The 27,973-nt window shown below is 41.8% G+C and overlaps 2 protein-coding genes across 3 annotated transcripts in view; one reads left to right on the top strand and one right to left on the bottom strand.

Moving 5' to 3' along the window:
* The window catches only part of cacna2d2a (calcium channel, voltage-dependent, alpha 2/delta subunit 2a), a 291,322-nt gene that overhangs the window by 249,040 nt on the left and 14,309 nt on the right, over positions 1 to 27,973 (bottom strand). The gene's annotated exons all lie outside the window — the stretch shown is intronic.
* LOC308082918 (high mobility group protein B2-like) lies at positions 7 to 27,826 on the top strand (the record flags this gene model as incomplete). The annotated part of the gene is made up of 2 exons (XM_080424999.1): positions 7 to 570; positions 27,764 to 27,826. The coding sequence occupies 2 exons, from the start codon at positions 7 to 9 to the stop codon at positions 27,824 to 27,826; spliced, it is 627 nt and encodes a 208-aa protein (XP_080281125.1).

Raw genomic sequence — 27,973 nt, 5'->3', positions numbered from 1 at the left:
GCAGCCATGGTCAAGGACAAGAACAAGCCCCGAGGAAAGATGTCCTCTTATGCTTATTTTGTCCAGATCCGCCGGGAGGAACTCAAAAAGAAACAGCCCGGGGTACAAGTCAAATTTGCAGAGTTCTCCAAGACATGCTCCGAGGGGTGGAGGGACCTCGAGGTCGAGGAAAAGAAGAAGTTTGAGGACCTGGCCAAGACCGATAAGGAGCGCTACAACCTGGAGATGACAACCTACGTTCCTCCTAAAGGCACCAAGAGAAGAGGACAACAGAAGGATCTCAACGCCCCCAAGCGGCCAGCTTCAGCGTTCTTCGTGTTCATTGCCGAGAAGCGCAATAAGGTCAAGGAGGACAACCCGGGCATCAGCGTCGGGGACACGGCCAAGGCGTTGGGGAAACTGTGGAACGAGCAGAGTCCCGAGGACAAGTCTCCCTATGAGAAAAAAGCTGCCGAACTCAGGGTGTCATACAACACGGAAATTATAGCTTACCGTGAAACAAAGAAGAGCGAGGTGGCAAAGAGCGTTGCTGCTAAGAAGAGCGCACCCAGGCGGCCAGCTGCTAAGAAGGTAGCAAAGGTCATGGTCGAGGACGATGAAATTGAAGACGACGACGAGGAGGAGGAAGAAGAAGAAGAGGAGGAGGAAGAGGAGGAGGAGGAGGAGGAGGAGGATGATGATGGGTCGGATGAGGAGGAGGATGACTAGATTGGAGGGAGGAGAGCGACCTTCTGGGGTTTATTGCCAGACCCAGGGGGTCGGCCTACATGAGGCTTTGTCGGTCGGGTCGGTCTGTCCCTCTTTTCCTACCTGTCCCTCTTTTCCTACCTGTCCCCTTGATTGGCCAAGCTTCGCGTGACGTATCTTCAGATTTCAACCACAGGGGTCTGGCAGTGCTCCGAGGAGCACTTTTTCTAGTTTTTAAGAAACAAGGAATACGAAACCTCGAATGCATTGCTTGATTGTTACTCATTTTGTTTTAGAATATTGGCCCCAGCATCTTAATTTCAACAGTTTTATACCTCAAAGCCTCTTTGCGGGTTCAACGCCACCATAGTCCACAGAGTGAGGTTGTTTAAAAAAAAAAAAGTGGTTCTCAAAGTGGGGTGTTCCAGGGGGTCCCCAGCTAAAGGATTAGTAACTGTGAGTTATGGAGTTATGAGGGTCCGTGGCCTATAATGCCTAGTACACTGAGGGTCCTTGAAAGCTTTGGTGGAAGCCCTGGATTGTATGTTGGTCTGGCTGTGTATGTACAAACGTTTATCAGCTGTGCTGGGTGGGTGTTTGCACAAGAGAAAAAGGAAACGTATTTCCTATTTACTAACAACCAGGAAAATGTGTAGTTTAATGGGAATAAAAAAAAAACTTTTTTTTTGGAGGCATCTTTAATGTGGAGCTTAAAAAAATACAACATATAGGGAAAGTGATATCGATAAGATTCTACTTGAGGCGCCCAGAACACTCTGACAAAAAAACAGCAGATACCGAGTGGAGTTGGGAAGAGGAGCGCTTCTAGTCCTAGGTCATCTTTACACAAATACATGGCAGAAAAGTGCTGACAGCTTAAATGAAATTAAAAAAGGCCTAATATTGCTACTGGTTAGCTCAGGGCAAATCTTTGGCCATTGTGTTGTGGTCTTGAGGTTTATCTATATTTTTTTGTTCTTATTTTTACGGCGTGCCTCTGCAGGAGGCTAGCCATTATGAGAGTCTGTGTGTCTGTCCAGAGCTTGCAAACCGCTGGACCGATCATAGTCACATTTCTTGTGCCTAATAATAATAGTCAATGGGTCTCTGATCTCCGAGCTGAAACATTGCCCAAACTTGGAGTCACAAGTCATACAGTAGATATGTCATAGACGACTGACGTCATAGATTACACATGCTGGTCACATGAAGTCTGAGAAGTTCCCTATTGGGGCCACGCTGTTGGGGGTCCTGAGCTGCAAATCATGTCCTAGTTTTTTTTTCAGGCCTGCTAGTGATGAAGCGCTAAGGATCACTAAGACGGTCAATCGAACCATCAACACTGTGGTCCCAAACAAGACTGCAACAAGGATTGCCATGGAACTGTGATTCCCAAAGTGGGGTCCAGGGACCCAGGGTGTTTTTTCAGGGGGTGGCGAATAGATACTTACAGGTCTAACTGAGAGTTATGAGGGTCCTTGAACTAATGGGCAGATTGCTGTAAAACATGCTGAGAACATTCTTTGAACCCTAATGTTGCGGGAGACCCTCAGTGGACAGATTGTAGGATCAACCCTACTGATTTTGGAGACGTCATGGCATTTACTCTGCCTTAGGCCATGTGTTGGGTGTAAGGAGCAATGCAGTGTTGCAATTGTAGACTCTTGGGGCTCCGGTTTGAGCCACCATGCCAGGCGGGCCAATTGTAAAGGAGAGGAAAATTTGAAAAACGTAAACAAATATATATACATATATTTTTTTTTTAATTCAAATTCAATTGATAACATTGTTGTTTCAGTTCAGATGTGAGTTGTAGATTTCCTGTCTTTTTTTCCCCTTTTTTTTGCCATTTCGCAGTAGCGGGGTCCTTGGTTATTTTGGGGTCCTTGGCATGGAACCGTTTGTGAACTCCTGTCTCTGGGCCCTATTTTGGGGTAGGCACATTGGCATGAGTTTTACAGTGGACTGATGAATGGACAATTTCATGATGCACAGTGACATGTTTTTCCCCACCTGTTATTAATAATATAATAGGGCTCTTGTTGGTGCAGTAGGTGTGTTGTTTGCAAATCAGCAGTGCACTGCAATTTTGTTGTCAAGTCACAGTAGGTGGAGCCAGACGTTCATATCTAAAATCCCACAAATTTGCTTTATATTGTATGTTTGTCTGTCTTTTTCACTTTGATGTGAAAGAAAAAAAAGTTTGTGTTTTTTCGGCCCACGCATTCTTTAAATATTAATGTTATATTATCATTAAAATATTAGTGTTTTGCCAATTATCTGGGGGCCCACTTGCAATACCCTCGCAGCCTATACAGTAGGTTGGGAATAGCTGACCTAGGAGGTCTGCATATTTTTACATTACTTTACATCATCTTCACATCATCTAGGGGTGTAACAGTTAAATTAACTAATTGATTTTAATAAAATAGCTTCTTTTTTTTTGTAGCAAAAATGTTCAAATGTAGGGAGTTTGTACGAAAATAATTCCCCCCCCCTTTTTTTACACCTGTAAACCTGTGATGTGACAATAAAGTTGAAGTTGAATGTACAGCCGGGACCAGGGCCATAACATTGAAATTGATCAACTTTTTATTTCACTTCAATGTATTGACGTATACATTTTTTATATTTAAAAAAGGACGAAAAAAACGCGCTTCTTGATTATTCAATTAAGGCTACCCTTTACTTTGTAGATTTTGATTATTACAAAGCATACATCAACCAACTAAGCCCTATTTTATAGTTTGCCTTTTCGAAAATAGACGATCTACAATTGTGATCATATATTTTGATGCCAATACTTTAGTACTTTTATTCAAGTAAAATATTGAATACAGGACTTTTACTTGTAACCTAGCATTTCTACATTGTGGTATTTATAATTTTACTTAAAGAACCACCCATTTTTACCCTATCTTCATACTTGGTCCTCACTACTGCTCCTTATAGCATGGCAACATTTTTGTTTATTCGCTCTGTGTCTCAGCGGACGGCTGTCTGACAGTTCAGAAACCGGCCTACCAGTGACATCATCGATAGAAAGGTTTGGTCATTCCAAATATTTTTTTTGTAGTAATGTGAGAACAATGGCTTCTATAATAGCAGGCTAACTTTCCAGGAATAGAAAGCCTGCAGTTTTGATTAGCTTTGATTCCCCATTGATGATGTCACTGGTAGGGAGGTTTCTGAACTGTTCATAGCCCTCCTCTGAGACACAGAGTGTGTAGACAAAAATGCTACCATTTGATAATGAGCATTAGTGAGGACCTATTAACACATTGTGTGCCAAATACGGTCCGGCACGTTTTTGAAAAGTCATGCGTGGAGTGCCATAAACGATTATAACCTTTTAGCATTTTTTTTCCTTTTTTCCCCCACAAGGGGCGCCCTAGCGCAACTTTGGAATCACCCACGGTGCCTCTAAAATGGAAGGGACAGATGTGGATGGGTGCCAAAAAAAATGAATTCCGTCCACTCCCATTCTATCTCCTTGATAAAAACCTCCGTATCTCCTTAACTTTTTACAGTGGTGAAAACGAGCCATTTTCGGTGCGCGATCACTCCGCAATGGCGGCTCGCGTGAGAGATGTTATTGTTCCAGGCGTTAGACGGGACCATCGACCATCGTACACGCACCCTTTGTTTACATCCGCATCCTCGTCGTGGCCACTACAGCTCTAAACATATCAGCGTAAACGGTAAAGAATGCCAGCACTAGATGTACCCTGTTTTAATACAACTCTGGCACTTAATGTGTTAATATAGGTTGAAAATGGGTGAAGTTTTCCTTTAAGTAAAACATCAGAGTACGTTTTCCACCCCTGGTTTGAGGTACTGTAGATTTGTTATTTGATTACGACAAAATTACACTCGTCTTCCATGACAATGTGAACATTACCAGCACACAGAGTACACTGTTGCACTGAGTACAGCACTCTGCTCTGAAAGGTAATGAAAATACCAGTTGATTGGTCATAATAATTGAATCCGTCTGCAACGCTCCCACTGACAATAATTCAGCCTTATCCAACCCATCTCCACAGGTACTCTGCCTTTCTTCAATGGTCAACGTTCAAGGTTTTGTTACATCTTGTGTACGGGTACATAAGAGTACACATTATTTTGTTCTGGTTCCTCAGAAACTAGCAGCAATAATCTATCTATCTGTATTAGAATTAATTGGCCCATGTTCGGGGGAGGAAAGCCGAGTGGGGAGGGTGATAATTGTCACTGCACGTACTGTACTCCTACGGGCCGGGGTGGCACTTATCAGTAGGGAGTGTTGGGCGGGAGGAGTAGGACGAAGGCTCTACGTCCTGCCGGTGGGGGCTCCTCACTGGTAGGTGTGAGTCAGTAGGATACAACAGCAGGGACAACACAGAAATGTGTGTGGGGAGGAATCAATTGGCATACTGACTAAATTGGGGAGAAAAAGGTGGTAAAAAAAAGATCTACAAGCTTGTAGAATATTCAACATGTATAGTATTACGTTTTCTCCTCTCTGACTCAATCTTGAAGCATTGCAAATATACTGAATGTATATCTATTGTACAGTAGGTGGGCGGATGTAAAAAAAAAAAAAAAAGCCCACGCACGCAGACATGTTGTACACTATAGCCCAGATCAGAATGTTTGTAAATAAACGTGTAGAGCGTTTTTTTTTTTCGGGTAGAATGTCTATGGATATCTACAAAATAAGTGTCCAGAATATTTCCTATGTCTAGTCTATTTTGTCAACCTGTGGATATTTAGAACCAAATAATATGTTTCTAATAGTCAATAACAATATCATTAAGAGTTTTGTTCTTCTAGATGTAAGGTTAATGAATAATACCCGGAATAACATTTATGGTTGTGGTGATGTCATGATGATTTGATCTATACATAAAGATTAGGTGAGATTATGCTTAAAAAGATCTGACAGCTTATCCTTTACCCTCATATCAGTTCCAAGTTTAAAACCCACCAGTACAAAGCTATTTGGTTTAGATGACACAGATGAGCCTCACTTACAAATGCACTGTAACCTGGAAGTTATCTAGACCACTGGTTCTCATACATTGTCATGGACCCCCTATTAACATGTACTGTATTTGGCTATGACCCCTCATCCAAGATTTTGTGCCACGGACCCCATACAAGATTTGGCTTGTTGAAATCTTTCAAAATATTCAAAATGTTCCACATTTTTCAAGATTTTGTTTGAAAATAGCAGATCTAATTGTAGATCTGCTATTTTCAAATAACCGATGTACAGTACATAGGGTTAAAGTGGTTGAACTGATTTTTATGCTATATTAACTGCTGGGGACCCCCTGGAACCACCTCAAGGACCCCTGGGATTCCCCGGACCCCACTTTGAGAACCACTGATCTAGACATTAACCGTGGGGCTGTACTGTATGTGTAAAGTAAACGCAAATGTCTGACTCATTAGGATCTGACATGCAACAGACCTTATGCCTGACTTAGGTTGGGGCAAGGTCTGATTCAACCCAAACGGTTCAATGTGTGAATGGACTAGGTCAAGGGCTTTCAACAGGTGCTCCGTCAAGGTATTGCATGTGGTAACTGAGGTTATTATTATTTATTTTTTCATTATTTTATTTTATTCTATTTTGGAGAAACATAACTTGGAGAAACAGACCATTACTGTTGCTATTTGTGTGATATGAGAACAGTGGTATTAAAGACATGATCATCATCATTATCAGTGGCCATTTGAGGAGACTTGTGCTTCAATTCCAATAGTACTTCAAGCTCACACTGTAACTACAATAGAAGAGGATCAGCTCATTAAGATCAGAGTCTTTCAAGAGGCACTTGTGTGAAACTCAGTCCTTTGTGAAGTTATGGATGAGTTGTCAGGCACTACCAGCATGGGACAGCAGTATTATGCAGTGAGCGGACATTCCTGTCTGGTTACTTGAGTGTTTTTGGTCCAGTTTCTCAAGAACAGTGGGGTTGTGCATATCCTACCTTTTTTTCTTTGTCAGGCACTATTCCCATACAGTAAAAGCAATGAAGTTTTTTTTTTTTTTAAATGGCGTTTCTATTGTCGAGGTGTTTGGAGAGATTCAGTAGTTACACTGAAAAAAAAACTATATCCACCGATTCTGACTTCTTTGATCAATGGCTCATAAGCGTAACATTGTTAAAACTCAAACAATGCCCCTTTCCTACTGTAGTAATGTAGACAATGAGACACAACCTAATTTTCATTTCCCCGTGCACTCGACTGTACACAGAGAACATTGCTACAGTATTTGTCCAGCTCATAAGAAAAGACAGTTAAAAAAAAATTACATTTGCCTTTTAGGCAATTGTACAGGGTAATTTATGACAAATAATTTAAATATACAATGAAATGACAATGACTGGTACCAATAATCTAATTACATAATGCACTATGGCCAAAATAGGCCATATTTAATAATGTTATACTTGTATGAAAATGTTTTTGTGGAATTGGTAGATCGGCTTTTTCCACTATTTGTCTAAATGTTTGAAAATATATGCAGTATATTGCAATATTGTCGCGGCCCATACTGTAAGTTGAGAACCACTATCTAACATTATTATCATACTATATTATATTAAACCATTATATAATATCTTACACTATTATATTTACTATTATTGTTAATGCTACTATACTTGTAGCTTGCATCTCCCTCTCTGTCTCTCTCTGTCTCTCTCTCTCTCTTTTCCCCCGACACGGTCGAGGCAGATGGCCGCCCACCCTAGAGCCTGGGTCTGCCCGACGTTTCTTCCAGCTAAAACCTCATTTATACTTGGTTTCGTGCTGGTGTTGCGTGCAGTAAATAGCAGATATACAAGCTCACACATCCGTGACGCCTGCATGGTGAGCTTGTAGATCTGCTATTTACTGAGCACGACACCGGCACGCAAGTATAAATGAGACATAAGGGGGAGTTTTTCGTTGCCACCATCACAAAAAAATGCTAGCTCAGGGTGTGACAATGTCTTGAGAAACTTGTTGTGATTTGGCACTATAATACAATTGAATTTAAATTGAATTGGTGTACATAAGTTGCAGTGCAGTGTGCACTGTGCAGCGTAGTGTAGAGGCAAGGCAAGTCGGTTTCATTTGTATGGCACATTTCAACAACAAGGCAATTCAATGTGTGCCTTACACAGAACTTCAAGCAAAGGAAACTATTATAAAATAACATTAGGATGCATAAAGCAAAAGTAGTTAAAAAAAAACACAATTGCAGTGCAGAAGAGACATATTGCAACATACAACATAGTGTACATGCGGTGCAGTGTAGTGTACATGCGGTCTAGTGTAGTGCACATGCGTGGGTGTAGGTGACACAGAAGGATGAAGTAAGGTCTCCAGGGATTAGTGAACAACCTCTAGAGGCAACAATAAGAGGCAGTCAGGGGGTGGAGAGGGGAGAGGCCAAATTAATGAAATATGAATGTGTTTACTGAATAGCTGTCATGGCAGCCTACTTGAGGGCCGGGGGTGACATAGGGTGGCGTGCGCACGTGTGTGTATGTGTGTGTGTGTGTGAGTGCGTGAGTGAGTGAGTGCGTGTGTGTGTGTGTGTGTGTGTGTGTGTGTGTGTGTGTGTGCGGTGCGGCGCACGGATGATGGCTTCACCTACACAAAACAACCCCAGCCATCTTCAAACACTGCTCTAATCAGCATACAAATTACCACAATCATAATCACCTGCAGAAGTGATCATCATCATCATCATCATCAAACATCGTCACGATCTTCATCAACTCCATCTCCTTCCTCCTCTTCCTCATCATCACTACATTCATCTGCATTATCGCCGCTCCCTCCGTGAAACAGAATCACGCCACAGCAGGAAATTGAAGTTGGCCAGATCAATAAATACGATATAAAATTAAATTACCGTGGCTGCCAAGATGAGGTGAAAATGTGAAACTGGAGATAGGCGGGCGAAAGGCAGAGGTAACGCCATCCAATCTAAACAGCCTCAATACACATACACATACACACACACACACACACACACTCCATATGTGTGCAAAGCACATAATGGGCCCCGCTAGCCTGCATATAATTACAGACATATGGTAGGTGTAATGTGCATTTCAATCGTATACTGAGGCATGTTGTGATACGCACACCTGTTTGTGTTGCGTGCACACAGGTCTGTGTGTCCACGCCTGTGCATGTCCATGATGTCATCTAATGTAGTGTGTAGTGCTTCATTTAAGATTCGTTCTGCGACAGTATGGCGCACCGAGAACGGCAGATCTACGTGCTCAAAAGGTGAAGTGACGGGTTGTGAGCTCGTAGATCGGCTATTTCCGGCTACAGATTGAGTCGTACTAGGGCTGCAACTATAAATTGTGTTTTAGCGGTTATTCTATCGATCACTTTTTCCAGCTATTTTTCACCTATCGATTAACCACTTAAGCATTGTTTTATACTTCATCAGACAATGCTCTCATGCAAAGATTACAAATAGGCTCTTCGACCCTAGGTTGTTTAAGCTTTTCGCCTATATTGACATGCCTAAAATAGGATTATAATGGATTATTTCGATAATAATTTTTATAATCAATTATATCAATTAGTTCAATTTACTGTTGCACCTTCAAGTCATAATGTCATAAATTGTCATCAGTCGAGTCACAATGCACATATTTGCAGCTATTTTGGTCCACTGCTGCCTCATGACATCATGTGTCCAGTGTCTAATCAAGGAGAAAGGAAGACAGGCAAGAGGAGGACAGGTAATGGAAACACACTTGACCTGCTTTAATAAGAAGAAAAAAAACACGATACCTTTGCTTTAGCCGCACTTTCACAACCGACACAGGACACCTGTGCTCTTCAACCTGCCATGAATACAGAGCTGTGCGCGACGGCTGCAAACAGAACCCCAATATGTCTGTGGCTCTTTTGAAGTTTTATCTTTCCTCGGTGAAGGGATAGTGATTCTCCCCCCATCTGTTCATTTCAATATGAATGGGCCGCATCACGCATGTGAGTTTGGTTGCCACCGAAGCGGCAGAGATGTGAAATTGTGGGGATGGCATGCAGCGCGGCCCCGACACGCAGGGTTAATTCACACCGCCTTTGATGTCTGTCTATGTGTGAAATGAGCTGGTGGTCCGGACATCGCACACACACGCATGCACACACACGCATGCACACACACACACACACACACACACACACACACACGCCTGCGCACATACTATCTGTGAACACTTCACCTTGCCAGCCTCGCTTCCAGGCCAATGGCACGTGCACAGAAAACACTGAGATATCAACTTCCTATTTCCTTAAAATCAAAATCAAAGCCTGTGCACTATAAAGGACTGGTACAGAAATGATCCTATCAAACATCAAAATGCATAAATGCAGTATGAAGCAGGCCCTAATAAGTTACCATATTGGACATAATGTCCATTGCTGTGTCCTATCGACGGACACATACTGTAGCACACAACAAACCATGAACATTTTGTTCATTTCTGTTCTGGTCTTGTGGCCCACGACTTCAAGTTATTTTTACAATTGTGGCCCCCTGCCTAATCTAGTTGAATACCCTGCTGTAAACCATACAGTGTATGGACTGTATATCAGGGCTACGTGTAATGGACAAAATCAAATATGTCAATATATATATATAGTTTTACCAAATACCTCAATATTTTTGTGACGCCAATATCGTATTATGACGAATAGCTATTATTTTCAAAACAGATTCAAACATTTTCTTAAGTATAATATAGGCCTTAAATGATATACAGTAGCTCACACACAACCTATACGCGCAACATCTATAATGTAATATGAAAGCCCTACTAACACACGAGGCCTATAGTAAGTATGTCTACTACATTTACAATGACGGCTAATCTCGCTATAGGCAAGGCAAACACACTACACAATCTCTATGCAAAGCTGCAGCAGCTCGCTCTCTCTCTCTCTCTCTCTCTCTCCCCCCCCCCCTCTCACACACACACAGGGGCAACAATATCCTGCATGTAAATGAAATCATGTGGCATTCCATCATGGTGACAAATGGAGTCATAATGCACAGTGATGGTGGTTTGATCTTAAATTATGTTGTTGTATCTGACTGGCTGAACCGTTGTTAATTATCCCCATTAGCTTCATCTCATGCTCCAGTTTATGGCAAATATTACAGTGCAAGCTAAATATTGCATGTCGGCACTGTCGGGCAGAAACCTTGTATCTCTAAAATTACAACTTTTTATGTTTTTGCGTCATTTAATGCACTGACGAGAGTCTTCGTACGAGAGTGTCAAGCAAAAGTAGTGAAAATAGCAGATCTACAAGCTCACAATGCATCGCAATGAGACGCATTGTGAGCTGTAGATCTGCTCTTTTCACAATTTCTGAACAATTTAGTTCTATTGGACATGGGGGGTTTCCACCCGACAGCGACGATGTTCAGACTGACAAATACATTATGTTTTTTTTATGTGTTTACAGCTTTCCCAAATCTTCCTAATTATTCATTATTTCAACCATGTAACTGTTCCTGAGAATGTAAAGACCACATTTCCACAAAACATAATTAGCTGCAATTTATTTATTATGTAATGACACATTACTACAGCCTCGCTCTTAGTAATTACAGGTTTGTGCACAAAGACAAATTACACCAGTTTCATGTCTTGTGATATAGTGAGTAAAGCAAACTAGAACTCCGAATTCAAGCATTGCTATTGTTAATAGTATTAGTTAGTAGTAGTAGTAGTAGTAGTGTAGATGTACTTTTGTTTTGCCAGACAAAGTACACATTTAAATTTGTCAGACAGGTTGTGAGAATTCCAGCAAGGTCCACTTGTGTATCCAATGTACACATATCAACAGGATTATGTAATCACAAGTTCAGAAATAAATACATGTAAATGTAGCCCACAGTCATTCACTATTTGAGGGCAATTGCACCCTTAGGGATACACCTTTCTTTAATGACACGCTAGATGGAGAAAATGTAAGCACATGCTCACACTGACGCGCGCACACACACCCACCCACCCACACACACACACACACCCATTGCAGTGTATATAATTGCTACATATAACGAAGGAGAAATTAAGCATTAAGCAAGAACATTTTATAGAACGACAATAATAAAAAGATAATATATACAGATATACCGGTATAGGACTATGTCTTATACAGGCACAGTAACTTTATAATTGGCAGCGTTTCCTCATGCAGTCAATTTCTGATACATAACAGATCAAAACAGCAATGTTCACCCAAAGTGCAGAACAAGTGGTCAAGCATAGAGACAATGTCTTACTGATACTTATTGACCTATGTTTTCCTTTTTTGTTATCGTTTTATGGCCATGTCCACATTTAAAAACACACTTTTATGAAGCTGGTGACATCTAAATGTACAGCATGGCGACGTCTCAATTCAATGAATGGGCTAAACCTGTGAGGAAACAATTCAGACATTTAAAAAAGTAACAGCATTGCAGAACCAATGCAAAGACTTTAAGATAGTTCTTCACATCATGACTGATGATGATTGGTTTTCAAAGCGGTGGGCGTAGGTTTGCTAGTGCTGATTTTCTCCACTGTTCTTGCCCATACATTGAATTTAGATTTCCGCAAGCATGTAATCTGATCGTCTACACAAGACTAGTCCTTCTTCAATGTCTCAATGAAGCCCAACTCCCTAAAAGAAGCAATAAGTATCTATAGTATGTGATTCCTAACCAGTGGGAATCAGGATATTGCAAGTGGGCCCCCAAATAATTGGCAAAACTATATATATTGTTTACGATTTCTTTGGCTATTCAAAAATAGCAGATATACAAGCTCGTAGCTTGTAGATCTGCTAATTTTAGAAAAATCGTGGAAAATGTATTATATCTCAAAATGTTGTGTTTCAGGGACCCCCCCAGAAGCAAAGATTTGAGTTAAATGTTCGCTTTAAAAATATATATATATTCGAATATTTGCACAAATGTTCAAGATTTATCAAAAATAGCAGATCTACAAGCTCATAGCGCGGCACTCGGTGCCGCGCTATGAGCTTGCAGATCTGCTATTTTTGAATAGCCAAAGAAATCTTTAAAATGACACGGCATGCGTTCCCAGTCTTAATGGATTAAAACTATACTACATTAGCTCTAATAATCCAAGGTGGAACACAATCGATTGATTGAAATAAACAATGATGCACACGGGCCACCCATCTGACCACTTAACAAGGCCGTTCGGCTGGCCTGATAAGTGGTTAGCTGGGTGGGCCCACGAACGCTTTTGAGATTTTCAAGTAAGCCCTGATCTAGAAAAGGTGGGGATATTGTCATTAATTATATTGACAATTTCATCAACAAATAAAAACTAGACAAAATGTTAGTGAGGGACTAGTGGAGAAGAGATGCAGTAGAACTAAAAGTCATTTTATGTTTGGTTGCGCTCGGGTGTTGCGCTCTGAAAATAGCAGATCTACAAGCTCACAACGTGTCGCGCTGCGACACGTTGTGAGCGTGTAGATCGGCTATTTTCAGCACGCAACCAAGTGTAAAGTCAGCCATTGCGACCCTAACAAGACAGATGTAGATGTAGATTTAGTCGACTAAAATCTTATATTTAGTCGACTAAAAACTAGACTAAAACATTTCAGGTGACTAAAATATGACTAAAACTAAATGAAATGTTATTCAAAAGACTAAAACTAAATACAAATTTGCTGTAAAAATTTACACTGGTGTGTGTGCACATACAGTTTGTTGTGCATGTACTTGTACGCAATGCAAAAAAAAGCACAAATCCCATCAAACAAACAGAGCCCTGGGAGAAGAGCCAGAGGGAGAGATGAGAGTGGGTCCAGCTCCACGCCAAACACCGGGGGTGGAGGGATGCAGGGGGAGGGGAGCTAAGCCCCGTTTATATGCTTCTGTCGTATGACACCGCTGCGTCTCGAGAATAGTCGATCTGTAAGCTCACAACGCGGCACGTCTGCAACACTTTGTGAGCTTGTAGGTCGACTATTTTTGGTCGTACTGCAGAGGCAGAGGCAAAGAGAGAGAGAGAGAGAGAGAGAGAGAGAGAGAGAGAGAGAGAGAGAGAGAGACAGAGACAGAGACAGAGACAGAGACAGAGACAGAGACAGAGACAGACAGACAGACAGAGACAGAGATAGGAAAAGAGACAGAGAGACAGAAAGAGACAGAGAGAGAAAGAGACAGAAAGAAAGAGACAGAAAGAAAGAGACCGAGAGAGAGGGAGAGACAGACAGACAGACACAGACGCATGCAGAGAAACGGGTAAAGAAAGTGCAGAGAGGGAGAAACAGAGAGATACTGGGGGGGATGCAGAGAAATATAAATCCAACACTTTTCCAGGAATTCTACAGTAGTTATAGGTTTGAGAAGCAGCCGCCTACCAACTACGGCAAGCCAATTAAGAGCCATTCAGAAGTGTGACCAAACGATAACATGACGGAGTGCAGGCGGAGTAGGAAGACACACACAAGAGCACGCACACGCACACGCACACGCACACGCAGTCATGCAGTAAAAACACACCAACAGAAATAAACAAACAGTCCCTCTGCATTGGAATGAATAAAAGCATCAGGATAAAGAAGCCTCCTCTAGTACCTCTGCACACCATCCCAACATGTGTACAGTCTGTACACACCTGAGGGGGCGGAGCTACCTTCCCCCCAATCCCTTCCGCTTGCTAAAGCACAAATAGGAGCAGCGACGCGGCATGTGTCTCTCTAAAACGTCAAATGTACTGTACGGTACGCACGCATATCGTTGCAGTTGGGTGGAAACCTTGTATGTCCAAAACGGTTCCTTTTTTATTATTGCAATGCCACGCGTTGTGAGCTTGTACAGTAGATCTGCCATTTGCACTACTTGTGTGTGACGCAATTGTATGATGAAGTAGGGCATTACATTTACGAAAAAACATAAAAAGTTGAAATATGGAGTTAAGAGGTTTCTGCCCCGACAGCAACAATATACTGTACACAGCCACAAGCTCACAGTCACATAAAACACACACACACACACACACACACACACTCTCCAAATAACAGAATAGCAGAAAAGGAGAGAAGATTTGCAGCGTAGGCAAAATAAAGAACGCTTCTTCCTGACAGGTCTAGCAGCTTGACAGGCCTCTAATCCTGTTTTGACACAGAGTATAATGCTATATTGTCTTCAGGAAGACAATCTTCCCAAGCCACTGGTACTGTAGTCAGGCTCCACATGCTTTGTGTCCCACCCCCCACCCCCGAATCCATCAAGCGGCAATTAGTCGAACAAATCAGGCCCCAAAAACATACCACGGTGAATGTCAGTGAAATTCAGACTACTCTGACAATTCCCGTTCATAACCAAATGAGAGTGAGATCTGTGCTGAGCAGATCCAACGCACTGTAAAAAGCGCCTTTAGAGCTCTCATCTGGGTGATCCGCTGCAATGGAATCAGCAAGCACAACAAATGATACTATGAGATGTTTTATTGTGTGTCCAGAGGAAGACTTAACAGCCCATAATGGCTGTATGCCCATGCCGAGTGCAGTCTCCTCACAGCCTACGCTATTGATTTTGGTGAGCTGACTTCACTCTTAGGAAGAGGAGGAGGAAAGTGCAGGGCCATTTCAGGACTCAATCGGTCGGGTCGGTGAACTCAACATTTTGGCTCTAATAAGCCCGAATCTACGCCAATGACTCGTGATGCAACAAAACCGTCGCAGTATGTCCTGTTGCAGAGAAACATTGCAGCAGACTGAATAGTTTCCTGTTTAGGGTTGGGATCCACAACTGGAAGAACCGGAAGGAACCGGATCCAACATTGGGTTCCATCACCGTTTCCGTTTCCGGTTCATGATGCTGTCAGAGCAGATATGTTAGACTTCACGTCTGCTATACAGTTACAATACCGGTGGTTCTCAAACTTTTTAATTTCAAGGACCACCATAACTCTCAAGAGTTACAGACCAGTAAGGGTTCATTTGGAACCCCCTAAAGTAACCCAGGGGGTCTATGGACCTCACTTTGAGAACCACTACAACAATATGTATGCAATGTATGATTGAATTTGTGTTTATCAAAAAAAAATATGAACTTGTTATGAGAAAAATATGAACTTGTTATGAGCTTGTATATCTGCTATTTTTGAATAGCCAAAGTATAAAATAATGGTTAAAGTGGTTACACAGATGCATTCCCGGTTTTAATGGGTTGAATTGCACCAAAATTCTATTGACTTTGTACACTAAAGACCAATATTTAGCATTATTACCTAACCACATAAACCATACAGCACACTGTACTTAATTTATTGGAGTCCCCCAGTGCTCTATAGTACTCCCGTGTTTTCATTCAACACTAATATCTAATTTGCCAAAAATAGCCAATCTACAGTACAAGCTCACAACTGTGCTGAACGCAAACCCTACCATCCTAGAATAGGGATGGTATGCTTAAAGTGGTTGAAGAGAATCGTCTAATTCTAATTACACAAAATATAATCCTTCATTTCAGTCAAAATGTTTGATTTTTAAATGAATGATAGCTTTATCGCCGGTGTAAATCATATTATCATAAAGCAATGTGTTTCATTGCAATCAAATTGGAAACCATAAATAGGGGTTTTAGTATTTTTGGGGACAAAACACTACTGTATGCCATCTGGCTCCAGTTCTCATGGCCTCCTACTGTGAGGATATCCTTCTCCCCACATGTAAACCTGCTGTATGAAGATATATGCATTTACATTTAGTTGCCGTCGGGCTGAAACCTCGTATCTCCACGTTTCAGCTTTTTTCGTGTTTTCGTAAATTATTGCCCTTCTTCGTCACTCAAGAGTGACGCTAAAAGGAAGCGAAAGTATATATATATATGGTAGCCGATCTACAAGCTTTTAACGTTGGGACCTTGTAGATCGGCTATTTTCGCTATATTTGAAGAAGAAAAAGGTGCAAGAGAAAGTGTCGGTCTGTGGGTTTTATAAATAATTAACCAATGTAAAGTATCAACATGAGCTTGTGACTAAATAATAACTACACTGGATCCATTGGAACACAGGTTATTTTTTCCGTTACTTGAAAGGTAACAGTTTTGGACATACCAGGTTTCCACCTGACAGTGACGATTTGTAGAACCGTCGGCAGCCAGCGCCAGAACCATCAAACCGGTGATTCTGGCTTCTGCCAAAATGCTCCGACTTTTGGCTGCGGTTTCCTCTTGAAGCCACATTTGCTTTGTTGTGTGTTATTAATTTCATTGTGCGTTTGATAAAAAGTCATGAATGCTAATGTTGAAGCAGCAGGAGAAGAAATGAAGGTCCAACTCTGACCTTTTCTCCCTTACATGATGCTGAACTGTAGCCTTAAAATGTGTTTTAATCCTGGGATCAGCTGTAGGGGTGGGTTGATGTCTTGAACACACTCTCTAGGCCAGTGATTCTCAACCTCTCTCATGTCAAGGACCCCCAGTTTAAAGTGCATTAAGCCACGGACCCCTATTCAGTGGTGTAAAGTAGCTAAGTATAGTACATTTACTTAAGTACTGTACTTAAGTACAATTTTGAGGTACTTTACTGGAGTATTTCCATTTTTCAATACTTTTACTTCTACTCCACTACATCTCAGAGGTAAATAGTGTATTTTTACTACACTGCAATAATTTGAATAATTTAGTTACTAGTTACTTTATTATTACAAAATATACATTAACCTTTTAAGCCCTATATATTCACCTGTTTCCTAGGCTGTGTGTTTTCCACTTCCTGTCGGATTTCATTGGATATCATTAGTCATCTGACCAGTTTCATTGGATTTCATTGGATCAAATCGACAGGAAGTGGAAAACACACAGGAAGTGGAAAGCCTAGGAAACAGGTGAATACACTTCGGCTAATTGAAAATAGCAGCTCTACAAGCTCACAACGCGTTGCGAGCTTGTAGAGCTGCTATTTTCAAAGAAATTCTAGACATGTTGAAAACTTGAAATGAGTAATGAGTGCTTTTACTTTTGGTACTTTAAGTACATTTTGATACCAATACTTTTGTACTTTCACCAGACAATTGTTCAAGTCGCTCCGGTCCGAGTCCAAGTCGAGTCCCAAGTCATTTGGTCCCAAGTCCAAGTCGAGTCCCAAGTCGTTTGGTCCCAAGTCCAAGTCGAGTCCCAAGTCATTTGGTCCCAAGTCCAAGTCGAGTCCCAAGTCAATCCAACCCTCAGGTCCGAGTCCCAAGTCGAGTCCCAAGTCATTTGGTCCCAAGTCCAAGTCGAGTCCCAAGTCTTTCTGTTGTGGGCAAGTCAATAATGCATTTAACTTGAAGGTTAAGGATGATTGTATTTTAATATATTATAAGAATAGTATAACTATCTGTGAAATATAACCCATTTATTTCACAAAATAATGTGTTGGCAAATGACCAATATTTAGTTATATAGGTCTCAATATGTCACATTCAGCCCTGGACTTCACTGACTGAAGTAGGGGTCACATTAAACACATTAGATTCACAGAATGAATTTTACCCACAAGTTATTTTCATTCAAATGAAATGTGAATGAACTTGCTCTAATATTGACTTTAGTTGATTTTTCAGTCTTTAAAATATCGTATTTCTTAATTATTAAATAATTACAGCTTGTAGATTGGCTATTTTCACGATTTCAAATTGTTTTTAAATAATAATGAAAAAGGAACATACAAGATTTCCACCCGACAGCCATAATATATAGCCAATATATGGTTCTGTATCAGTATATGAGTCAGTTTTTGCAGATTTCATTCTAATTGGCTACTATGCCTGCATATGAATTTCATGAGCCTGGGTAGGTCACCCTGGCTTGGCGGAGATATGCCCTGTAGCGCGCACACTCCGCACAGCAGCAGCAGGTGAAAGCAATTCACTTAAACGAGGGTTGTGTTGCGCACCAAAAAACGGACTAAGACTTTATTGCTGTTACCATGGATAAAGTAAATTCGACAGTGGTGAGTGACTTTCATGTTTACAAGTACGTATATCTCGCTGGCTGGTGCTACTGTTGTTGTTGGGGTGGCTGGGGTCATAAACAAAACACAAACGACTAGTTGCATTGTGAGGCGTTGTGAGCTTGTAGATCTGCTATTTTCAAATAGCTGATGTATATGTTAGAGTGCTCATGTGGCCCATAGTCGCTTGACTCGCTTCTTTTGGCTGGTTTTCCTAGACCTGGTTGCTTGTTTTTCCTCACAACACTGGCACTGATGATAACTAGACGGCAGCCGTCATAGAATCAAAATGACCCCGCTGGGAGTGGTGGTGGCGTTTGTGGTAGAGTGAGCATGGGTTTGTATAAAGAGAGATAGCGCATTTGCGGTAGAGTGAGCATGGGTTTATATAAAGAGAGAGAGCACATTTGCGGTAGAGTGAGCATGGGGTTGTATAAAGAGAGATAGCGCATTTGCGGTAGAGTGAGTCATTAGTCATTAGTCATCTTGTCTCAAGTCGAGTCGAGTCGGGAGTCATTGGCTAGCAAGTACGAGTCGAGTCTCAAGTCTCGTTGGTCTTTTACCTTCTAAGTCCGAGTCGAGTCGCAAGTCTTTACCTTCAAAGTCCGAGTCGAGTCGCAAGTCGTCAAATATGCGACTCGAGTCAGACTCGAGTCGAGTCACTATGACTCGAGTCCAATTGTCTGACTTTCACTCAAGTCATTTTTTAATTCCGGACTTTTACTTATAGCAGAGTATTTCTATATTGCAGTATTGATACTTTTACTCAAGTAAAAATTCTGAGTACTTTTTCCACCACTGCCCCCATTTGATATAACTTTTTATGTTTTTAATCTCTGGCGCCCCAATCTTCACTGTAAAACCCTCAGTGTTCATTTACGGAGAGCGTACAAACGGTTCCATTTGTACGCTCTCGGAGATGCAGACAAATAAGGGTCCATTTGGTTCCAAGCTATCAATCATTTAGCTGGGGACCCCCTAGAATCTACTCAGGGACCGGCCGGGGGTCCCCGGGTCCCACGTTGAGAACCAGTGCTCTAGGCCAAACCTTGCACAACACTTTAATTTAGACACACACATACGGATGGACAAGAAAGAGAGGAAACTGTATGTGTATACTGTATGCCCCGGTATACAGTATGTGGGAAAATGGGAAATGTATAGATTTACCTAATGGGAAATCTATACATTTCTATACTTATGTATAGATTTGCCAACAGACAAAAAAAGCACATATATAGATATCTCCCCCCCCCCCCCCATGGGAAATGTCAAAATGTACTGGTAAATCTATTTACTTAAATCTTCGGTACGTATTTACCTTTTGTTGTTGATATATTAACCAAAACATATATCATTCATATAGGCAATAAAGATAAATCTTTTTTACACTTTCAAAGTTCACATTTGACTGCGTAAGCGTAGGAAGAGAGAGAGACAGAGAGACAGAGAGAGACAGAGAGAGAGAGAGAGAGAGAGCGAGAGAGCGAGAGGGGAGAGAGAGAGATTATGATCACAAACACGCGGTGTCAGACATAGTGATGCCAGTCAGATTGCAGCTGAGACACTGGCCATGAGCAGCACCACAGCCCGCCAGAGAGGAACCTATACACGGCTGAAATAGCCCTGGATGATGTGTCCCACTACCAGATAACAGGCTGCGGCTGTAGGCCAGACAGTGGCGGAGAGTACATTTTGGTGCTGTCGCAAAGAAACCTCTTGATCTCCATATTTAAACTTTTTGTGTTTCTCTGTGTAAATATGTGTTTTTGCTTAAATTGACGCCTTACTTGATCATACTGCAGCGTCACACAAACGTATCTAAAATAGCAGATCTACAAGCTTGAAACGCGGCCCGAAGCGACGCGTTTTGAGCTTGTCGATCGGCTATTTTTGCTACTTTGGAATTTGAATCTTTACTCAAGTACTGTACTCAAAGTAAATAAAATTTTGAGGTGCTTTTACTTTAGCCTACTTGATTACGTCAATGTTTCAATACTTTATACTTCTACTCCATTACAACATCTCAGAGACAAATATTGTACTTTTACTCCACTACAATTATTTGACAGTTTTAGTTATTTCAGTCGTTACTTTGCAGTTTTAGATTATTATTACATACATTAACCACATAAGCCATATTTAGTCAAAAAGCCCACAACGCGCCATGATGCGACGCGTTGTGAGCTTGTAGATCTGCTATTTTTGAAAGATTTTGATACATTTTAGATATATAAAAAAAAATTGGGAAATGGAATAAGGAGTACTTTTACTTTTGGTACGTATGGTGCCAATTATTTTGTACTTTTACTCAAGTAAAATGTTTGAATACAGGACTTTTACTTGTAACAAGAGTATTCATACATCGCATTGGAGCAGTATTATTCATTAACCTTATTTCTAGATGAATGGTACACTTCGTTATATTGTTATTCAAAATTATAAATATATTTTGTAATGAAAATCCACAGGTTGACAAACTAGACATAAGGTCTGGACACTATTTTACAGTATATTGTGAAAACGCCCATGCTAGTGCCCTTTCCGTTTTTGCTCTACATTAAATATCTTCGCTGAGCTCACAACAAGGTTTTTCCCTCAGAATACAGTGCTGGGGTTTTAGCGGTTAAGTTAAAAAAAAGGATATATATACACATATCTTCCACCACTGCAATGGAGGTGTGGAGAGAGAGAGAGAGAGAGAGAGAGAGAGAGAGTGAGAGTGAGAGTGAGAGTGAGAGTGGGAGAGAGAGAGAGAGAGAGAGAGAGAGAGAGAGAGAGAGAGAGAGAGAGAGAGAGAGAGAGAGAGAGAGAGAGAGAGAGAGAGAGAGAGAGAGAGAGAGTGGGAGAGAGTGGGAGAGAGTGGGAGAGAGAGGAGAAGTGGAGAGAGAGCGGTGGGGTAAGAAGAAGCAGAGCACTCTGTCCTTTAAAGGTAATTGCTGGGTGGTGGTGGGGGTGGGGGTGACGTGGGACTCGGCTCTACTCTTCCTGTAAATTGTCTACAGGGGTAAGAGCTATTAAATCAAGAAACCAATTATATTGATCAGCCTTTACATCATTGTCCTACTGATGAAACAGCATGGCGCACGTGCGTGCACGTTGTCGGCACACACAGTTGCTTTCGTATGCGTGTGTGTGTGTTTGCGTTTATGTGTGTGTATTTGTATTACTTTACTTGTGAGGGCCAAATGTACCCACAATTTGAGTAGAATTTGACAAATTGACTCTCTCCTCGTCCTCACATGAGAAATGGTTTTATAACAGATACAAAATATGTTAATATTCAGGTTACGGTTAGGATTAGACATTTAGAAGGTTAGGTTTAGGTGTTAGGGCTGGAGTTACACCTGATTTGCACTTAGTTGCGTTAGATTGGATATATTCGGCTTTACGGTTAAAAATGACAAAAATTTACAATAATGGCATTCATAAAACCGCCATTCCGAACATGTTGATTCCTCACAAGTATAGTAATACAAACCTCTGTGTGTGCGTGTGCGTGTGTGTGTGTGTGCGAGCGCTCGTGTGTGCGTGCGTGTGCGTGTGTGTGTGTGTGTGTGTGTGTGTGTGTGTGGAGCTGAGGTCAGCTTTAGAAGGTGAGGAGGGGGCTTGTTGTGTGAGTATAGCTCGACTGGGCTGTTGTGTAGTTTTAGCACTGGGCATCTGAGACAGATTATTGGAAATTGCTGTGGTCAGCGATAGTGTGCAAATCCACCAGAACACTTTATAGAGATATACGTTTGTTTGGTGGGGGGTGTAGGGGTGGGGTTATGGGGTAGCTGGGGGTCTTTGGGGTGGGGGGGTGGGGAAGAGGGTAGGTTGTAGGGCTGGGTGATATGACTTCAAATCAACTTGTAACGATTAATAAGCCATTTCTTTTGTTAATTTGCGAAAATAGTAGATCTCGATGTGATGCTTGTAGATCGGCTATTTAGGCGTTGTATAATACATGGCTTGTGTGGTTAATCAGATTCATCGATTTAGTCGATTATAAAAATTATAACACGTTGATTCGTGTTCATTCGTTGATATATAAGAAATACAAAATACATATATAAAAAAAGAATTTGCTTCTCGATTATTTAAGATTAAGTCGGTTTCTGTGTGGAGTTTGCATGTTCCCCCCGTGTCCGGTACCCTCACAAAAAACATGTGGTAATCCTGGTCTCTATACTGCCTCCCCCTGGTCAGCCGGGGTGCCTGATGGAGGGGAAAGGAAATGGTTGGAATACGTGTTCCTTCCACACGCTACGTCCTACCGGGGAAACTCAGGTGATAAGAAGCGGCTTGCTAGCTCCTCATGCATTGAAGGAGGCATGAGTTCAGTTAGGGGCTCTCCCTAGGCTGGCAGAGGGAGAGTAGCATCCAGGATTACACAGGCAATTGGCACTGGGTGAAAAAAATCGTGGGATAAAAATTTAAGACAAAAAAAAGAGAAAAAAAAGATTAAGTCGGTTATTGGTTCTAAATGTTGGTTTCGATATATTTTTGTTCATTGGCCAGCCCTTGTAGGTTGTGAAAAGCTGTGAGAGATATTACTTTGTCTTCACTGTGTGTACAATATTTTTATTTAAACACAGACGCATGGCCATTAACACATGCCGATCTACGAGCTCATAACGCGCTGTGCCATGTTGTGAGCTTGCGGATCGCCTATTTTTGACAAAGAGATTTGGTGTAGAGGGGGGGGGGGGGGAAGAGTACCAAGTAGAGAGCCCTGGGGACCACGGTCATCTAAGTACCGTATATAGGGTGTGTGAGCACACACAGTACATATGATAGGAGGCGAGGTGTGTGTTGGACCCAGATAAACCTACAGCCAGCATGTGGTGGTCTTAGAGCCAATTCATCTAGCATTGGCCACACAAGCGTACAGAGGTGACGTGCGCACACGCGCGCGCACGCACACACACACACACACACACACACACACACACACACACACACACACACACACACACACACACACACAGAGAGAGCCAAGGGCACGACGTCGATCACGGATAGACAGAGAAACACTCGCTCATCGTGTGGGAGAATTCATCCCGTTTCCATTGCGTTTCATTTTCGATTAAAGATCAGTAGAATCTGCATCTCTTTAATTTACCCCTGGCTCTCTCAGTACTCCATGCCTTCACTCTGTATCTGGGCCTTTCATCAGGAAAAAGATTGGAATCGAGACAAGATCAAGCTCCGATTTATACTCCATGGCACGACCGCGACGTGCGGCGAAAATAGCCAATCTACAAGCACAAGCGACGCGTCGTGGAGCTTGTAGATTGGCTATTTTCGGCAGGGCAACACCGCCGTACAACAGAGTATATAAATTAAGCATAAGGGTGATCATGGAGTATGTTGTTTCTCAGGTTTCAGTTCAGGGTAATGAAGAGAAGCAAAGTAGGCGAGAGAGAGAGAGAGAAACACAGAGAGAGAGAGAGACAGACAGAATATGCCAGGCTGAAGCCACTACTGTACATTAGGGGGTTAGGGAGCAATCATGTGTACCAGGCTAAATTATTCAGGCTGATTAAAGTCCTCTCATTGAAATGAATACATTAATTAGGAGAATCAAACATACGTTCCACAGCTCCACCATTTAAAGGCATGCTGAAGTGGAGCCAAGCAAACAGCCAAATGCTCTCTGTGTGGCTGTGTGTGTGTGTGTGTGTGTGTGTGTGTGTGTGTGTGTGTGTGTGTGTGTGTGTGTGTGTGTGTGTGTGTGTGTGTGTGTGTGTGTGTGTGTCTGTGTGTGTGTGTGTGTGTGTGCACGTGCGGTATATTGTATGTATTTTGCATACATGTACTGTAGCACTAACATTAGTTTACCTTATATTTCAGTTCACACGATCTCAATGGTGGCGTGCCCTAGTCTTTGCTCTCTCTAGTTTGGATGTATTTTCTGTTTATTTAATCGTGTTGAAATTGCACCAATTGGCACTATTGTGGCACTATTCATTTCATTGAATACAGTGACAATAAAGGGATTGGGATTCATCAGATGACATCTAGTGAAGGTCATATGGGGACCACAATGCATTTGCTGCCAAATGACTGAATAACTGTAGGAGACAACGAGCTGTCTAGAATAAGGTCTGTGTGCGTTTTTAAAGGTTTAAAATGTGTTCTCCACCATACAGAAGTTTTGAGCCTAGGTGGCTCTTCCTCAGACAATGATTGAGCACAAAACACTCCAGGATCCTTTGCATTCCATTTGCAAACAATTTCTACGCTAATTTCTTAGGACAACACAATATATCGGTCATCATATCGGTATCGGGCGATAATTACATAAACATGCATTATTAGTATTGGACCAAACTAGTCCTATATATGATGCATTTATTATGTGCCAACAACGTTGGTGGAAAAACAACTTGTGTTGTCCCTGAAAGTGACAACACGTTTGCCATTTGCAGTGACTGTTCAGCTTCAGTCATGTGAGGAGGGAATAAGAAAACTGTTTAATACCAAACTTAATAAACCACCCGTACAGCCAACATCCCCAAATATAGTGCTCCTCCACACATCAAGAAAGTGTAGAGGAGCACTATATTGTAGAGAGAATGATGGTAAAAGCATATTGCAATTATATTTGAGATACCGCGCTTGCAAGTCGTTTAAATCCATGGAAACAGAGTCAGTGTAGTGTTCAGTATAGGCCAGTGTTTTTATTTTTTCAATCTGCATCTGCATCTCAGCTTAAGTTTAACAGGTGTACACGTTAGGTAAACCCTACTGGTGGATACTGGTATTGCAATATCGTGATCGGTTGACATGACCATGGTAGGACTGGGCAATATGGACACATATCATATATCACAATAGTTTTCTTCTTAAAAAAAGAAAAAGAAAAAAAAATAGCAGATCTCACACACTTTGTGAGCTTGTACATATTTTCACTATTTTGAGAAAGAAAAAAAAATTAAAGTATAAAATAGTTTGAACCCGATATAACAATAACAGAAAATCAAACATCATATCTAGTCTCATAACGATATCAACATAAGATCAATATAGTCCCCAGTCAACCATAGAAACAATTGTTTCTTATATATTGGCCAGAATGTCAACATGGTGCATCATTTCCATTCATTCGAATGATTTGCATTTGATCAACTAAACTCAACCTCACAGCGTGAGGGTCAGAATGCCACCGCACTGCTATCAGAAAGGGTCTGAATGAGCCTGAGGACACGGAAACGATGACAACATCTGTTTAACCCAATTTTTTTGTTTCTCTCCATATTTTCTCATTCATCTCGCATACTTTCCACTCTAAATATACGCACACGGGGAAAAACACTTCATCCATCTCAGCTGTCAAGCCATCCTTCATGCGTCCTCTCCCCTCGCTCCAGCCTCCCCTTCTCCTCCGCCGAAAGGAGAAAAAGAACGCCTCCACCCACTCGCTCTTCTCGTCACACAGAAAAATAATGGTTCTTTAAAAGACAATATGGCTCCACGAAGAGCCATCACCTACTAAAGATCCATTTAATTTAGTGAATGGAGGGGGGGGGGGGGGCAACGTTCTTTGAAGGACCAGAAATTATTCTTTTTGGTTTTTGATGATTCTTTGAGGCACGTTTAACCACTTAAATACTAGCATCCCGATTTTGGCTTTCTTTTCTTTCTTAATTTCTTAATTTATTATCGGCAAACATTTGCCGATAATAGCCAGTCTATAAACTCACAATGCGTTGCAATGAAAATTGAAAACCAAAAGAGATTTGGTGTGGGGGGAAAAAGGAGACCAGCCTGGGAGACACCAGTCGATGAAGTATATATGGGTTCTTTATAGAAACATTACATTTAATGGTTCGTTAAAGAACCTTGGCCTGACAGGTTCTTTGTGGAACCAAAAATGGTTCTTCTGTGGCATCACTCTGAAGAACCAGTTTCACTTCCAGTTGGCACCTTTATTTTCCTGCGTGTGCCCGCCCTCATTCGTGCCACGTACGTACTTCCTTTTTCTAAACTTGCAGCTCTTCTGATAAATCACACAACCTCCATTCTTCTCCCGCTGTCTCGCAACATAATGCATCTCACCTCAGGCTCGGTGCAAAATATTGTTTGAAATATCGTTTCAGATATCTGAATGACTTGAGTGTTTTTTGATTTATCTTGCGGGACGCGGAAATAATTCCAAAACACAGCCACAGCAGGCAGCACTAACAAGAGTTGAATCAACCTGAATCTGCATTGCAAACAAGTAAAAATAACAAAAAACGAACAAAAGACATATTGTCACAGGGCGGGTGGAAACCTTGTATGTCCAAAACTGTTACTTTTCAGAAAATGGAAAACATTAACTGTGTTCCAATGGCTCCAATGTAGCTATTATTTGGTGACAAACTCTTCTAATACTTTTCATTGGTTCAATATTTATAAAACCACAAACAAACTAAACCACTTTCAAGCTCGTAGCTTGTAGATCGTCTATTTCCACCCCGCCACGCGAATCATACGATGAACGATGCAATAGGGCTTAAGTGCCAAGTGGTTTAACTTAACCTCCTCTCTCTCGGTGCAAGACAAAGTAAATAATTAGCAGACTTTTCTTTCTTTTTCTTTCTTTCTTTGTGTCTTTCTTTCCCCCAACGAGAATAAACTGTGCATGAAGAGGAAGGGGGCGCAGGGGGAGGCAATCTTGTTACCAGCCGGCATAGCCCTGGGAAGATTTCTATCAGACACACACGTATAGAGAGAGGCATCCATTTAGAAAATGGCTTTTCTAGGCATGCTGGGCCATTTAGCACACCCTGTGACGACTCCTGTTTGGGGCCGTGATAAATGTTCTTTCACGCCCGCTCTCTACTGCGCGCGCAGTCAGACCAACCCGCACATATACACACCGCCATATGGACAGGCAGAAAAGACGTAGTATTTTGGGACGTGGGGGGGGGGGGTTTTCCTCTATGTTCGTCGTTTTGTATTGACATAATTCAGACGGATAGACACAGTGTCAAATATCCATCCGGAAACATGGCCGATGGAAACCAACAAGCATGAGCAGCCTCTCGCCACCAGCCTCTCACAACCAGCCTCTCACAACCAGCCTCTCACAACCAGCCTCTCTCCACCAGCCCCTCTCCACCAGCCCCTCTCCACCAGCCTCTCGCCACCAGCCTCTCGCCACCAGCCTCTAACCACCAGTCTCTCAAGCCAGTCAACTTTTCCACGATCTTCAAATGCCAAAGCGTCTATAACTCCGCCTCACAAAAGTTGCGACATACAAGTGCAGAAGTGCAGACATCCACTTAATTCTCTAGACAATCAGCACTTCCGATGTACAG

The sequence above is a fragment of the Gymnoscopelus braueri genome, assembly GCF_963280865.1.
Source record: "Gymnoscopelus braueri genome assembly, chromosome: 3".
NCBI lineage: Eukaryota > Metazoa > Chordata > Actinopteri > Myctophiformes > Myctophidae > Gymnoscopelus > Gymnoscopelus braueri.
Note: the sequence above shows the minus strand (reverse complement) of the source record. Positions and strands in the feature narration are given on the sequence as shown.